Source organism: Hemitrygon akajei, chromosome 5, assembly GCF_048418815.1.
Source record: "Hemitrygon akajei chromosome 5, sHemAka1.3, whole genome shotgun sequence".
In the NCBI taxonomy this organism is placed as follows: Eukaryota; Metazoa; Chordata; class Chondrichthyes; order Myliobatiformes; family Dasyatidae; genus Hemitrygon; species Hemitrygon akajei.
The window spans coordinates 95,046,298-95,058,443 of NC_133128.1; the positions used below are offsets into that span (position 1 = coordinate 95,046,298).

The following is a 12,146-nucleotide window of genomic DNA, read 5'->3' on the forward strand; positions in this document are numbered from 1 at the left end:
TGAATGTTGAAAGGCCTCAATAGAGTGGATGTGGAGAGGATATTTCCTATGGTGGGAGTACTTAGGTCCAGAGGACTTAGCCTCAGAATAAAGAGATGTCCATTTCGAACACAGAAGAGGAGGCATTTCTTTATCCAGAGAGTGGTGGATCTGCGGACTTCGTTGCCACAGTCAGCTGTGAAGGCCAAGTCATTAGGTATCTTTAAGGCAAAGGCTGATAAATTCCCAAATAGTCAGGGCATGAAGGGATACGGAGAGAAGGCAGGAGGAGAATGGGACAGAGTTAAATGGACCAGCCATGATGAAATGGTGGATCAGAGTCGATGGACCAAATGGCCTAATTCTGCTTCTACATTTAATAATGAGGCAGTAATAAATGCATGAATGAGAAATTAAACAATGCAAAAACATATTTAAGCAACAAAGAACTTTAATGCAATGAATGTGGTTTAAATAACATGTTTGTAAAAGCTGGACTAATAACAGTGACAATAAATGTGGCTGTTCTAGTGAAATAAAAGGTAATATTGCAGTAATTTAAATCAGCTCTTGACATTTCTGCAATTAACAGTGTTCAATGCTAAAACAATTTACAGTAAAACTTTACTATGCCTGGTCAACTGTTAGAAAGCAATTAACAAAATTACATTTACATGAAAGGAAATAGACTTGAAATGATAACCTACAAAAGCTAGCAAAGGAATATAGAGTTACAAGAAGTGATTCTCCCCAATAAGAGTTGTGTATTAGCCAATGGGTAGATTATTAAAGAGGATCATATGGTTGAAATCTGAGTCACTCACCTACTTATACAAGTATGGAAAACAACTGATAGAATTTCTAAACTCCTTCAATGTTACATGACCATTTAAACTGCTGGGTAATCAACCAGTAAACTTTTGAAGTCAATCCCACCATATAGAAGAGCTTACAGACCTTTCATAGATGTTTTGATAAGTTTCAGCATCGCCCAGAAGTATAAAGCTGACACTCTTGACAATTAATGGTTTTAAGAGGTTATGGATGAAAGGTCAGAACATCTCCAAAAAGGCCACAATGCAGTTTTCCCAAACAGGTTCCACAAATGGCTGCAATGCTTACTTAACAATTAAAATTAAAGCCAACAAAACCAAAGCAATTCATAAAATAGGTGGTTCAATCAGTTTACACGCAGAAGTTCCAAGGGTGGTAAAAGTATAAGTAAAATTCTACCAAGCACAAAATAGTAAATTCAATGTATTCAAACTATATAACAATTAAGCATTGTATAGATGGTCAATTTTTTTTTTAAAAAGGTTGTAAAATTATTCTTGATATTTTAGTCAGTTGAAGAACATATGTAAGCTTAACATGAACAAGTCCTTCCAAATGACTCATGACTGAATTTGTTGCCAACTATGTTTAAGTAAAGTTTAACAATGGTGTCCAAATAAAGAGATCAGAACCAATCTGAGAATGAGTACAGGAACTTAAGATCATAAAGATATACCAGTTTATTTTTTTCCCATAAATATTCTTGCCCTTTTATGATATTTGCTGCAATGCACAATGTTTTGCTGGATTTAATCACCTGTTTGGCATCTCCAATTTCAAATTTTTGATTGAATTATTTGCTAATCATGCATACAATTGTACAGAGAGGACAATTCCCATTTCAATAAAATGGGAAAGAACCCAAGTACAAGCAACAATATCTCAAATAAATATCAACAGTTTATTTGCACATGTGAAACTGCATGATCAAATGAAAAGCACAACCATGACAGCATAACCAGCCAAAAAGATTGATATAAAAAAAACTTTTATTCAGACAACTACATCAATAATCAACAAGCATTTTTTATGTTCAGTCCACTGTAGCCAAGTGGAAAGTACACAAAGATCCACATTTAATTTTCAACTATGACCCACAACAACTCTACATACCAATTATTGATTAGTTGTCAATCAACCCTAGCATTCCAAACACAAATGTAGCTATTTTCAACTCTTGATTACATTTGAGTAAATTGATATTTCATCACAATATTTATTGATTTTAAACAACGTGCAGCTCACACCAACTAAACCTGCAGCAGTAAGGGGGGGGGGGGGGGGGGAGAGAGAGAATAATCAGAATACATTAACTCATACTATTAAACTATTTTCACTAATGTCCAGATTACTCAGTGTACTTTAAGTGTTGTAAGTTTCACTAACTACTGTGAAATAAGATGAACAAATAGGATTCACAGCAAGCTGCTCTGGGCATCAGGATTTATTCCAACTTTAAGTCCAACTGGAGATTTTCTTCATAAATAGAACTCCTCCACTTCCTGGTCAATTACTTGTCCGTGGTACTGCTGGGTAGTTCCTGATCAAAAAGGAAACAAAAATCAACAGTTAGAATCAAAAAGCCCTTCAATTTCTTGATGATTTTTTTTTGGGGGGGGGAGGGAGAGGGAAAGAATAGAGAAAGGATAGAGAAAGTTATCTTCCCTGCACTTCTGTGCAGAATTTCAAAACGTCATTCTAGAATTTATTTGAAATACAGGCTGTCAGGCTGTTGGTGTCACTGCATTTACACTGGTAAATATATGGACTGCATATATGAAGACATTGTTCTGAATTTGTGTGTCAGTACACTATGAGGTTTTAGAAAAAGATTAAATAATTACAAGATAAATCCAGGACTAAATTTAAGCAATCCTGGAAATCACTTAGATAGCTTTCAAGCACAAGCTAAATTTAAATGAACCCATCCTGAAGATATATCACAGGGAACAACTGCTCCATTTAAAACACATGCTAGAGGCAAGAAGTCAGTTAATGTTGCATGCATCTTTAAATCCTAGAATCAACTAAAACTGGACACCATTACAAAGAAAGAAAAAAAAACATTTACTGTCCTGCAAAGCTCTGAACATTTACAAGTCATCATTATTCTTGCCATTAGCCATGGACATAAGAGAAAGTAATTCACTAGTGTTATGCTGTTCAAACTGTTCCCTTCAGATACAACTAAAGATTCAAAGGATTGTGTTACTGACTTATCTCACAGAATTGAAAAATATCCAAAATTAAAAGTTTTCAACAGTGCAGAAACCTCAAACCCACCAGATCATTACAAATTCACTAGTTTTCTGGGAAGGAAATCTGCTATCCGTATCTTGTGATCCCAGACTAATCAATGTTATTGTTTAATGCATGGTTAATTAGGAATGAACGGAAAATGCAAAATGCCAATAATGTCCATATCCAGTGAACGTACTTTTGCAAATCTAATTTTCATATTCTCAATTAAGTAATTAATACGCCAGTGATGGTCACAAGTAGTTGACCACCACATAACCAGACACAGGAAAGTTATGAGAGAATGAAGCTGAAGCACTGAAATTTTAAAGGAGAAACCTGTAAAATTTGTTCTCAACATTGTGATTATATTCTGCATTATTTCTGCAGACAAAATGCACTTGAAAGCTCATTTGTGCTTCATTCCAAAGACACAAGTACTAAGAAATGAGAAAGTACAGTCTAGATTCATTGAACCTTATGGATCTTTAAAAACCAAACAAGCCAAATGAGAAATAGATTAGTGATCCAAGATTTTATTTTGGGAAAGGTATGCCAAAAGATAGAAAAAAGAAATTAGTACACAATGAAAAGTATGTAGCAAATATTAATATCAACAGCTTGCAAATATAATTAATTAGGTAACATTTTGATCAGGTTAAAAAAATACAAAATCAGAAGAAATCCTTACTCTTTCATATCTTCTTTTTCTCAGTATCCCTTCTTTGAAGTGTTTGGTGAATACCCTTGGATTAGTACGTCCAAAACCAACACCATATAGATGTCGATACTTCGACTCAATATTGTAAAACTTCTTTCGCCCAGATGTATATTCCTTTGAGAAATTCTATATAAACCAATGATATTGTGAGCTCAACAAAATCAAATTGATACCATAAAGGAAGCTGACACATGGATAACTTAAGTAATTAAAATAGTTAGATTATACATCTAAGTATGCCTGTACCAGCCTCATGTATGAAAATAACAAAAAAAATTTAATATGGTTTCAAAACATTGAAAAACATTCAGAAAATGGAGGCACACAAGAACTTTCTGATTTCTCAATAAATGGAAGGAAAATTGGAAGCAAAACATAATTTTCAAAGGACTTCAACAAAACTCTCCGACAGTTCCCTTACCCTGCACCGCTGACTTCTACCTCCTACCCAAGGTCCACCAACCAGACTGTCTATGTAGGCTTAATGTCGCTGTCTGCTCCAGCCCCACTGAACTTGTGACCTCATACCTCGACTCCACTCTATCCCCTTGGTTCAGTCCCTTCCCAACTACATCATGGTATTTCTGATGCTCTCGATCTCCTCACTAACTTTTAAATCCTTGGACCTGACTACCTCATTTTCACCATTCATGTTCAGTCCCTAGAACACTTCTATCCTCCATCATGAAGGTCTTAAATGACTCCCCTGCTTTCACAAAGAAAGAACCAGCCAGTTCACCTCCACCACTACCTTCCCCCTTCTGGCAGAAATGGTCCTCAATCTCAATTTTTCCTTTAGCTCCTCCCACTTTCTCCAGAGGCTTGGGGTAGGGCATGGGCACCTGTATGGGCCCCAGCTATGCCTGCCTCTTCACTGGCTTCGTGGAACAGTCCTTGGCTCAAGCCTTCCCTGTTAATGCTCCCTAACTCTTCCTCCACTACATTGACGACTATATTGGTACTGCTTCATGCACCCATACTGAGCTGGTACATTTCATCAACTTTGCCTTCAACTTGCACCCTACCCTTAAATTCACTTGGTCCATTTCTGGCACCTCCCTCCCCTTTTTAAAAAAAAAATCTTTCTGGAGACAAACTGTCGCCCGACATCTTCTATAAACCTACCAAATCCCATGGTTATCCTCACTCTTCCCATTCTATCTCCTGTAAAAACGCTACTCCTTTTTCCAGTTCCTTTCCCTTTGCTGCACTTTTTCCTGGGATGTGGCATTCCTTTCCAGGATTATAGGTCACATATCCTGGAAAGGCCTTGATAGAGTAGATGTGGAAAGGATATTTTCTATGGTGGGAGTGTCTACGACCAGAGGAGATGGCCTCAAATTAGAGGGCGTCCTTTTAAGAATGGAGATGAGGATAAATTTCTTTAGCTGGAGTGGTGAATCTGTGAAATTTGTCATCATTGCAGTTTTGGAGGCCAAGTCTTTATGTATATTTAAGACAGAGTTTGATAGTTTCTAGATTGGTCAGGGCATGAAGAAAAGGCAGGAGATTGAGAGGAAAAATGGATCAGCCATGATGAAATGGCAGAGCAGACTCAATGAGCCAAATGGTCTAATTTTGCTCCTATATCTTATGGTCTTATAGACATCAGAGATGTCCTTCTTCAAATAAGGGGACTTCCTTCCTCCACCACTGGTGCTGCCCTCACCCACATCTCCTCCATTTCTCACACATCCACATTCACCCCATCTCCCCACTGCCTTAACAGTGATAGAGTTCCTCTTGTCCTTACTTACCACCCCATGAGTTTCCATATCCAACACATTATCCTCTGCAACTTCCGCTATCTCCATGGATCCAACCACTAAACATATATTTACCTCCCCCCCCCCCCCCAAAAGGATTGCACCCTCCGCAATTCCCTTGTCCATTCGTCCCTCCCCACTAATATCGCTCCCGGCACTTATGTCCGGAAGCAGCCAACATGTTACGCTTACCCATTCACCTCCTTCCTCATCTCCATTCAGGGCCCCAAAAGTCCTTCCAGTGAGACAACACTTCACCTGAAAATCTGCAGGGGTCATCTATTGTGTGCAGTGCTACCAATGTTGTCTCCTCCACATTGGTGAAACCTATCATAAATTGGAGACCACTTTCTCAATCATCTCTGCTCCATCCACCTAAAGTGGAACGTCCTGATGGCCCAACATTTTAATTCCAATTCCCATTCCCTTTTGAACATGTTGGCCATGGCTTCCTCTTGTGCCAAGATGAGGCCACCCTCAGGGTGGAGGAGCAACAACTTGGATAGCCTCCAACCTGATGTCATGAGTATTGATTTCTCCTTCTGATAAAAACCCTCCCCCATATTCTATTCCCCACTCTGGCAACTCTTCTCATTTGCCTATCACCTCCCTCTGGGTCATCTCCTCCTTCACTTTCTCCTATGGTCCACTTTCCTCTCCTGTCAGATTCCTTCCTCTCCAGCCCTTCACTGTTCCAACTCACCTACCTGGCTTCATAACTGCCTTCAAGCTAGCTTCCTTCCCCACCCCCATTCTGGCATCTTTCACCTTACTTTCCAGTCCCGAACAAGGGTCTCAAAACTTCAACTGTTTATTTATTTCCATAGATACTGCCTGATCTAGTTCCTCTAGAATTTGTATGTTGCTTTGGATTTCCAGCATCTGCAGAATTTCTTGTGTTAACAAAAGACCCTGGCTTTATTTCTCAAAATCTTATGCAATCCTAGAACTATGCATTAAAATTGTGAGGTAATGGTGAGGAATGAAATGCCGCATAAATTATACCTGTCCTGAAGATTTTAAGTAAATTCAGGGAGGATAAAATTGTTGAAAAGTTTGTAACTATGGGTTCTTGAATTGTATTCAAAACATTTGTTGATGAAGAAAATTACGCATTAAGCTATAAACACAAATTATGGTGCTGATTGTTCCTAAACAATTTCAGCTAACTACCATTTTCGAGAAGAGGTCCAGTTAAAGGTTGATACTATTCATATTACTGCTTTGTGATTGTTAAGGTAATTGCTTTGAACATTTTGCAGTTAACTACCAGTTGTTCTTTTTATAAAGAATAAAAACTCCAGAATGTCATAAATGTAAAGGCTGAATAAATTAGGGTTTAAACTTTCAATTATTACTTCTGACAACACACACAAAGTGATGGAACTCAGCAGGCCAGGCAGCATCAATGGAGAAGAGTATAGTTGGCGTTTTGGGCCGAGACCCTTCAGCAGTCTGATTAAAATGCTTATCAAGATTTTGAGAGACTCAAGGTTTGAGTAAAATACTTCTTGATGCCCTTTAAAATGTTCTACCTGTCACCTTATATGCATTCTTATTTTAGATACCCACACCTTAGCAAAAAAGATCTTACATACATCGTTCTGTATCCTTGGGTCTAGTCCCCTTATAGTTCTGTACCCCTCTATTAGGCCACCCTTCAGCTTCTCTACATATACAATCTGTAAAACAAACCCAGCCTATCTAATCTCTACTTATAACAAAATGTTTCAATATAGGCAACATCTCAGTAGATCTCTTCTGGACCTTCTTTAATGCAAATACACCCTTTAATGTGGTGGCCAAACCTGTACACAATGCAACATCTAACCAATGCTCTATATAAAGTTGTGACATAATGTCCTTGCTCTTGTATTCAATGCCATGGGATGCTTTCATTAGCCACATGCCTTCCGCATTACCCTATCTACCAGTACTACCACTTTTAAGGATTTATGAACTTGTACCCAAAAGTCCTGCTGCTCATTAACACTCCCTTAGGGGCCAGCCATCGACTGTTTTTGTGCTATTCTAAATCTTTCCAAATGAATCACTTTACACCTGGCAGATGGAATTTAATTCTGACATTGCTCTGCCCAACGTTCCAGCTGATCATTATCATGCTGAGGTCTCAAGATAAACCTCCACACTATAGTCAGGTTTGTTATAATGTTTTATCTAATTCCTCATTAGATCTAGGGCACATTATTAGATGCATGTTAAATGAGCACAATTTATAGAAACGTCACAAAGACTAAAGTTACGAAATACTTTCAACTGCAGCAACAAAACATGGGATGTAGCTCTAATCTCTTATGTTATCTGTTAATTGAAGACAAAAACCACCAAATGGTTAATCCACTGGGGAAAAAAAATACTGACCGTGATGGGCTTTCTTGCTACTCTCATTCGATGGTCCACAAACTCAGTTGTCGGCTCCTTAAAGTGCGGATTTCTTGATGTTTTCACTTGAGCAGATGAACGAGGTTTTTCATTCCTTGCAGATCTATTTTAAAATAAAGTAGTAAATTTTGGGAACTGAAATTCATATTAGCAACACAAGTATACAATAAAACATAATAATGGCCCAGTTTTATTTATTTAAAAAAAAATTAGTAAACAAAGTTTAACTGTTCAAATAAATCAGACAGTCTCTGGTTTTGAACATAAAAATTGTATTTTTCAATGGAGGCTTATAGTTGGTCATATTTTGGAAACAACCTAAAAGGATGAATATAGATTCCAGAAACAAGCTATGTTAATAACTGTTAATTCCCTACATGCAGGTCTCTAGTAGTGTTAGATTAGCACATTTTTCAGACAGTTGAATTCTTATAAGTATACCGTTTTTGATACTGTTGGGGGGAAAGAGAAGATCTGCCAGGGGAAACCACAGTCATTCTCTGGCACCAACTCTGTGCTGTGGCTCAGAAGGGAAAGGGAAAGGCATGAGATACTGTGGACATGATAGAGATATCCAGATAGTATGTTTCCTCCCAGTAATCTGGGAAATTACAGGCTGGTAAGTTTGACGTCGGTAGTAGGTAAATTATTGGAAGAAGTACTAAAAGATAGGATCTACAAGTATTTAGATAGACAGGGACTTATTAGGGAGAGTCAACGTGGCTTTGTGCGTGGTAGGTCATGTTTAACCAATCTATTACAGTTTTTCAAGGAGGTTACCAGGAAAGTGGATGAATGGAAGGTAGTGGATGTTGTCTACATGGACTTCACTAAGGCCTCTGACAAGGTCCCGCATGGGAAGTTAGTTAGGAAGATTCAGTAGCTAGGTATACATGGTGAGGTAGTGAACTGAATTAGACATTGGCTCAATGGGAGAAGCCAGAGCGTGGTAGTGGAGGATTGCTTCTCTGAGTAGAGGCCTGTGACTAGTGGTGTGCCACAGGGATTAGTGCTGGGTCCATTGTTATTTGTCATCTGTACAACCATATAACAATTACAGCACGGAAACAGGCCATCTTGGTCCTTCTAATCCGTGCCAAATGCTTACTCTCACCTAGCCCACTGACCCGCACTCAGCCCATAACCCTCCATTCCTTTCCTGTCCATATACCTATCCAATTTTACTTTAAATGACAATACCGAACCTGCCTCTGCCACTTCTACTGGAAGCTCGTTCCACACAGCTACCACTCTGAGTAAGAAATTCCCCCTCGTGTTACCCTTAAACTATTTCCCCTTAACTCTCAACTCATGTCCTCTTGTTTGAATCTCCCCTACTCTCAATGGAAAAAGCCTAACCACGTCAACTCTATCTCCCTCATAATTTTAACTATTATCACGTTCCCCCTCAACCTTCTACGCTCCAAAGAATAAAGACCGAACTTGTTCAATCTTTCCCTGTAACTTAGGTGTTGAAACCCAGGTAACATTCTGGTAAATCTTTTCTGTACTCTCTCTATTTTGTTGACATCTTTCCTATAATTCGGTGACCAGAACTGTACACAATACTCCAAATTCGGCCTTACCAATGCCTTGTACAATTTTAACATTACATCCCAACTCAATGCTCTGATTTATAAAGGCCAGCATACCAAAAGCTTTCTTCACCACCCATCCACATGAGATTCCACCTTCAGGGAACTATGCACCATTATTCCTAGATCACTCTGTTCTACTGCATTCTTCAATGCCCTACCATTTACCATGTATGTCCTATTTGGATTATTCCTACCAAAATGTAGCACCTCACACTTATCAGCATTAAACTCCACCTGCCATCGTTCAGCCCACTCTTCTAACTGGCCTAAATCTCTCTGCAAGCTTTGAAAATCTACTTCATTATCCACAACACCACCTACCTTAGTATCATCTGCATACTTACTAATCCAATTTACCACCCCATCATTCAGATCATTAATGTATATGACAAACAACATTGGACCCAGTACAGATCCCTGAGGCACACCACTCGTCATCGGCCTCCAACCTGACAAACAGTTATCCACCACTACTCGCTGGCATCTCCCATCCAGCCACTGTTGAATCCATTTTACTACTTCAATATTAATACCTAACGATTGAACCTTCCTAACTAACCTTCCGTGCAGAACCTTGTCAAAGGTCTTACTGAAGTGCATACAGACAACATCCACTGATTTACCCTTGTCAACTTTCCTAGTAACCTCTTCAAAAAATTCAATAAGATTTGTCAAACATGACCTTCCACGCACAAATCCATGTTGACTGTTCCTAATCAGACCCTGTCTATCCAGATAATTACATATACTATCTCTAAGAATACTTTCCATTAATTTACCCACCACTGGCATCAAACTGACAGGCCGATAATTGTTAGGTTTACTCTTAGAATCCTTTTTAAACAATGGAACCACATGAGCAATACGCCAATCCTCCGGCACCATCCCCGTTTCTAATGACATTTGAAATATTTCTGTCAGAGCCCCTGCTATTTCCATACCAACTTCCCAAAAGGTCCTAGGGAATATCGTGTCAGGAACCAGAGATTTATCCACTTTTATATTCCTTAAAAGCGCCAGTACTTTCTCCTCGGTAATCGTCATAGTTTCTATAACTTCCCTACTTGTTTCCCTTACCTTACATAATTCAATATCCTTCTCCTTAGTGAATACCAAAGAAAAGAAATTGTTCAAAATCTCCCCCATCTCTTTCAGCTCCACACATAGCTGTCCATTCTGATTCTCTAAGGGACCATTTTTATCCCTTTTGCTATTAATATAACTGTAGAAACCCTTCGGATTTATTTTCACCTTACTTGCCAAAGCAACCTCGTATCTTCTTTTAGCTTTTCTAATTTCTTTCTTAAGATTCTTCTTACAATCTTCATATTCCTTGAGCACCTCATTTACTCCATGCTGCCTATATTTATTGTAGATATCTCTCTTTTTCCTAACCAAGTTTCCAATATCCCTTGGTTCTCTCAAACTTTTAACCTTTCCTTTCAACCTAACAGGAACATAAAGATTCTGTACCCTCAAAATTTCACCTTTAAATGACTGCCATTTCTCTATTACATCCTTCCCATAAAACAAATTGTCCCAATCCACTCCTTCTAAATCCTTTCACATCTCCTCAAAGTTAGCCTTCCTCCAATCAAAAATCTCAACCCTGGGTCTAGTCCTATCCTTCTCCATAATTATATTGAAACTAATGGCATTGCGATCACTGGACCCGAAGTGCTCCCCAACACATATCTCCGTCACCTGACCTATTTCATTCCCTAACAGAAGATCCAACACTGCCCCTTCTCTAGTCGGTACCTCTATGTATTGCTGCAAAAAACTATCCTGCACATATTTTACAAACTCCAAACCATCCATCACTTTTACAGTATGGGCTTCCCAGTATATGCGTGGAAAATTAAAATCTCCCACAATCACAACCCTGTGCTTACTACAAATATCTGCTATCTCCTCGCAAATTTGCTCCTCCAATTCTCACTCCCCATTAGGTGGTCTATAAGACACCCCTATAAGTGTTACTACACCTTTCCCATTCCTCAATTCCACCCATATAGCCTCTAACCTATCCTGTCAGAGCACCACTGTAATATTTTCTCTGATCTGGATATCAATGATCTGGATGATAATGTGGTAAATTGGATCAGCAAATTTGCTGATGATACAAAGATTGGAGGTGTAGTGGACAGTGAGAAAGGTTTTCAAAGCTTGCAGAGGGATTTGGACCAGCTGGAAAAATGGGCTGAAAAATGGCAGATGGAGTTTAATACAGACAAGTGTGAGGGATTGCACTTTGGAAGGACAAACCAAGGTAGAACATACAAGGTAAATGGTAGGACACTGAGGAGTGCAGTAGAACAGAGGGATCTGGGAATACAGATACAAAATTCCCAAAAAGTGGCGTTACAGGTAGATAGGGCCGTAAAGAGTTTTTGGTACATTGGCCTTTTTAAATCAAAGTATTGAGTATAAGAGTTGGAATGTTATGGTGAGGTTGTACAAGGCATTGGTGAGGCCAAATTTGGAGTATTGTGTGCAGTTTTGGTCACCAAGTTACAGGAAGGATATTAATAAGGTTGAAAGAGTGCAGAGAAGGTTTACAAGGATATTGCCGGGCCTTGAGAAACTGAGTTACAGAGAAAAGTT

General features: G+C 38.7%; 1 protein-coding gene across 3 annotated transcripts in view; it reads right to left on the minus strand.

Annotated features, from left to right (window-relative positions):
• Positions 1-412: 412 nt before the first annotated feature.
• Positions 413-12,146, minus strand: part of LOC140728005 (BCLAF1 and THRAP3 family member 3-like) — a 71,528-nt gene continuing 59,794 nt past the window's right edge. For all 3 annotated transcript variants that reach the window (XM_073046091.1, XM_073046089.1, XM_073046090.1), the window contains exons 9-11: positions 7,921-8,044; positions 3,743-3,898; positions 413-2,353 (exon numbers count right to left, since the gene is read on the minus strand). In XM_073046091.1, the coding sequence (XP_072902192.1) occupies positions 2,324-2,353; positions 3,743-3,898; positions 7,921-8,044 (310 nt within the window). In that variant the 3' untranslated portion in view covers positions 413-2,323. The remainder of the gene's footprint in view (positions 2,354-3,742; positions 3,899-7,920; positions 8,045-12,146) is intronic.